A 3,740-nucleotide genomic window follows, 5' to 3' on the forward strand; every position below is an offset into this window, starting at 1 on the left:
ATAATTTGGAGTAACCAATTTACTTCGGATTAAAGTTACTCCACAGCCAAACATGACCTATAAATTTATTTAAAGGACCTAAAATGCTACTCAATGTTAGCATCCCGAAAAGCGTATCTAATTCTATTTCCAAGAGAGATTATTCTATCTTTCGAACCTTGATACGAGGTTGGAAATATATATTGCTCAAATTTTTAGTGATGAAAGGAAAACCAAAATAAGTTAATGGCACTTGAATAATTGCTGGAGAGATTTATGCGAAGTTGCGAACTGTTGTTCATGTTATCTTATTGTGGATACCACCGTCACATAGTCAACGAGTGTGCTCATTAAGAACGGTCAAACTTCAGTACTCAGTTTTGTTTTCCCGAAAATACGAAACTTAAGAGGGACTGACAAGAGAATAGAAATAGAAACAGAAAGTCGGTGATGCTTTCTAGCTCGGACCGGTTTGTTTCCGCTTTCTTTTTTAGAATTAATTAATGACAATTTAACGCTATCACTATCAGATTCTCTTCTGGGACCCTTTTATAAGAAAAACTAAAAGACAATACTCGGCCAATACCTAATTAAACCCAGAGCAACTTCCGAAAAAAATTACAACCAATAAACAATGACCACATGTCACCATTTAAATCAGACATGATGGTTCTCTCTTCGTACATCTATGCTCTGTGTCCTGAGAAAAATACTAGTTGCAGAAATCCTGACCTTTGTCTCGGGGCACCGATTGGCCTTTCCAGTCGTTCTCCACAAGCAGAATTTACGGACTCTTACAACACTCGCTGACCTGACTCATTCCTCACTCCAAACTCCACTGATCTGAGTGAACCTCTCGTAAATATTTCCCACCGAACAAAATCGCTCCGCTTGGCCTCTTCTCCGCCTGAACACACCCAGACCTCCAACGGTAACATTTCGCATCCCTCGGGATTCCTAATTTAATTCTCCAATTTAATAGCCCTTTACAAAACCGTCCCTTCTTCCTTCCCTTACCCAATCCACCCCCCCCAAATAAAAAAGCAATGAGAAATCCCACTCTTGTGATCTTCGCTCTGCTCCTCACCTTGGTGTTGACAGGTGCAAAGCACACAGAGAGAAATGGAGGTGTGGCTGCTGGAGATATCTGGTGTGTGGCGAAGAATAATGCAGATGATGCGGCACTCCAGTCAGCAATCGACTGGGCGTGTGGGCCTGGTGGGGCAGACTGCCGGCCGATACAACAAGGCGGATCATGCTACGACCCAGGAGATATTCAGTCCCATGCTTCCTATGCTTTCAATGATTACTTTATTAAAAATGGCGGGGCTGAGGCAGCGTGCGACTTCTCTGGCACGGCGGCTTTAACCTCTTTGAATCCAGGTCATTTTATTTCATATAGGTCCATTCATTTTTTAATTGTGGCCGGGTTTTTGTGTGTAGTTTTTGGTACTGTTTAATGAACTCCTGATGGGTTCGGTTGGGAAAATAAATTTTGGTGGAATAACGAACCAATGGGACTAGAGTGGAAAAAAGGTGCCGTGCTGTGTCGTGACTAACACGTTGTAACTTTGGTCTTGTGCCGTGCCGTGACTAAAATGTCAAAGGTTGGTCACGGCACGCGAATGGTCACGCCATGCCTAAACGTGCTGTGACCAAACGTGACTCGCGTAACCATTTAATCATAATTTAGATTAGTTTATTCAAGATTCACCATTTGATCAAGATCTAATGGTCCTAATTACACGTGACTCGTGTGATTATGTGTCGTGTTGTGCTATGTCATCTTTTCTAAAGATGATCACGCATGCAAATGGTCACGGCATAGGACCCGCAAGTCATGGCATGTAACCGACAAACGTGCCGTGCAGTTCCGTGACGGAGCCAGCTCCGCCGTGCCATTTTTCCCATTTCTTCCTGTGTTATTCCTAAGAAGACATAGTCGATCTATGGTAGTAGAGAAAACACAAATTGATATAAATCATTTGAGATAAAATTGCAATTTTAGTTAAGAGTAGTAAGAGAAAGGATGAACTGATTATAAATTGACCTCTCTTCTTGCAATTTGTTTATAACTTAATTTTTTTAATTTTGTATTCCCTTTACATCCTAAATTACAGGTCATGGCAGCTGTCAGTTTCCCTCAAGGTCAGCATCAATTTTGAATCTTCTTTATATTATTGTTTTTTCTGTCAATTTCCCTCGAGGTCATGGCAGTTTAGTAAATGAAGAACCCTTTGCATCAGTTAACCCCAAAATTTTCGAATAAAATGAATATTCGTAAAATGAAATAGTATCAGATGTCTGTCATGTCAGATTTGCAGCCTGTACCAGTTGGTCGGTATAAGACCTCTTACCAATTAGAATTCGTATCCTCTAAGTTAACTCAAATTTTGAGTTAAGATCTGGACCATCCAATTCAAATCCGCACTAATATTAAATGGCCCCGTGGGTTATAGGCATGGGCCGGATTGGCCCGAATTCTGATCACACAGCCGAAAAAATTAACTCAATAGGTGCGTTAATGCTGATGATATGGATTCTTACCAATTATACTGGCAGTATTGCAAACACTATTTATTTTCTGTATTGAGTTGTGTGTTTCATGTTTGTAACATTTGATTTATCTTGCCACATTTGCAGCTCATCTTTAAAAAGTGGCAACGTATCGAGCGCGGTCTATGGATCTACGGTCGGCTTGGGTCCTTCTGCTGATTTAAATTCCAGTCCCTCAATATGCTTGGATTGTTATGTATGGCTCTTTACGGGGACAGTATATGTGATATTAACAAACCTTCTTTGAGAATAAAAAAGGTGGTGGTTTTTTGTGTAGAAGTTTTTTCGTTAGTTGATTAAGTCTGCAACATTTCTAGGTTTACAATGACATATCCATTCTTCACCATATTTTCAGAATTGATGAGCAACCTATTTTGTGGTTTATTTGCATAAAAACCCAGCAAAAACCAAGGTGGGCTTACATAAAATCTGAATATTTTTTTCGGCTTAATTAAAAAGAAATAAACTGATGACAAGTTGGTGATACTTAAATGTGTTGGTTCCTATTTGCACAAAAATAATATTGTGTTATTTGTTGGCAAAACAAATAAACTTGCTAGTTTTTATTCTTACGAAAGATCCATATGGCTCGGGAGAACATTCTGTTTTTTTTTTTCTTTCAAAAAAAGGCCAAAAGGCCCACAATTGATTATCTCAAAACTATTCATTACACACTACAATTTTAGAGGAAAAAAGAAAATTCAACTAAAAACCCAGAGGACACCAACAGCTGTGCGTCGGCCGCACACACATCCGGATCCTAAACTAGCTACTCAACCCATTCAACTGACCCATCAAACATACAGTAATAGATTAGGATAGGTTGACTTAGTCAAATATTTGTGTAACAGACTAATAGAGAGGATTAGTTGTAACAGTAATTAGTTACACAAATCAGTTGGTTAGCTGATGCTTTATATCTTTCCTATATATACATGTACTGAGCCTCTGTAAAAAAATGATGATCAATTAATGAAAATTCCATTTGTATCATTCTATCTCTTCCTCTATCTTTCATGGTATCAAGAGCCCTGATCCATTCTCTTCTTCAAGTCTGACGACATGTCTCAAGCTTCACAAACTTCCCTTCTCAACCTAATAGATTAGGATAGGTTGACTCAGTCAAATATTTGACTGAGTCAACCTATCCTAATCTATTATACAGTAGCAAAATTTTAACATTTTGTTTTTGCATCCTGGACATT

The 3,740-nt window shown here is 38.8% G+C and overlaps 1 protein-coding gene across 2 annotated transcripts; it reads left to right on the forward strand.

Moving 5' to 3' along the window:
* Nucleotides 1-818: 818 nt before the first annotated feature.
* LOC144571673 (PLASMODESMATA CALLOSE-BINDING PROTEIN 5-like) lies at nucleotides 819-2,997 on the forward strand. 2 transcript variants are annotated; one of them, XM_078321021.1, is made up of 3 exons: nucleotides 819-1,381; nucleotides 2,100-2,127; nucleotides 2,623-2,997. In XM_078321021.1, the coding sequence occupies exons 1-3, from the start codon at nucleotides 1,026-1,028 to the stop codon at nucleotides 2,692-2,694; spliced, it is 456 nt and encodes a 151-aa protein (XP_078177147.1). In that variant the 5' UTR covers nucleotides 819-1,025; the 3' UTR covers nucleotides 2,695-2,997. The 2 variants fall into 2 exon arrangements, with proteins under 2 accessions (XP_078177147.1, XP_078177146.1); XM_078321020.1 differs by having other exon boundaries at nucleotides 819-1,362.
* Nucleotides 2,998-3,740: the final 743 nt, after the last annotated feature.

Source organism: Carex rostrata, chromosome 19, assembly GCF_964058835.1.
Source record: "Carex rostrata chromosome 19, lpCarRost1.2, whole genome shotgun sequence".
NCBI classification, from domain to species: Eukaryota; Viridiplantae; Streptophyta; class Magnoliopsida; order Poales; family Cyperaceae; genus Carex; species Carex rostrata.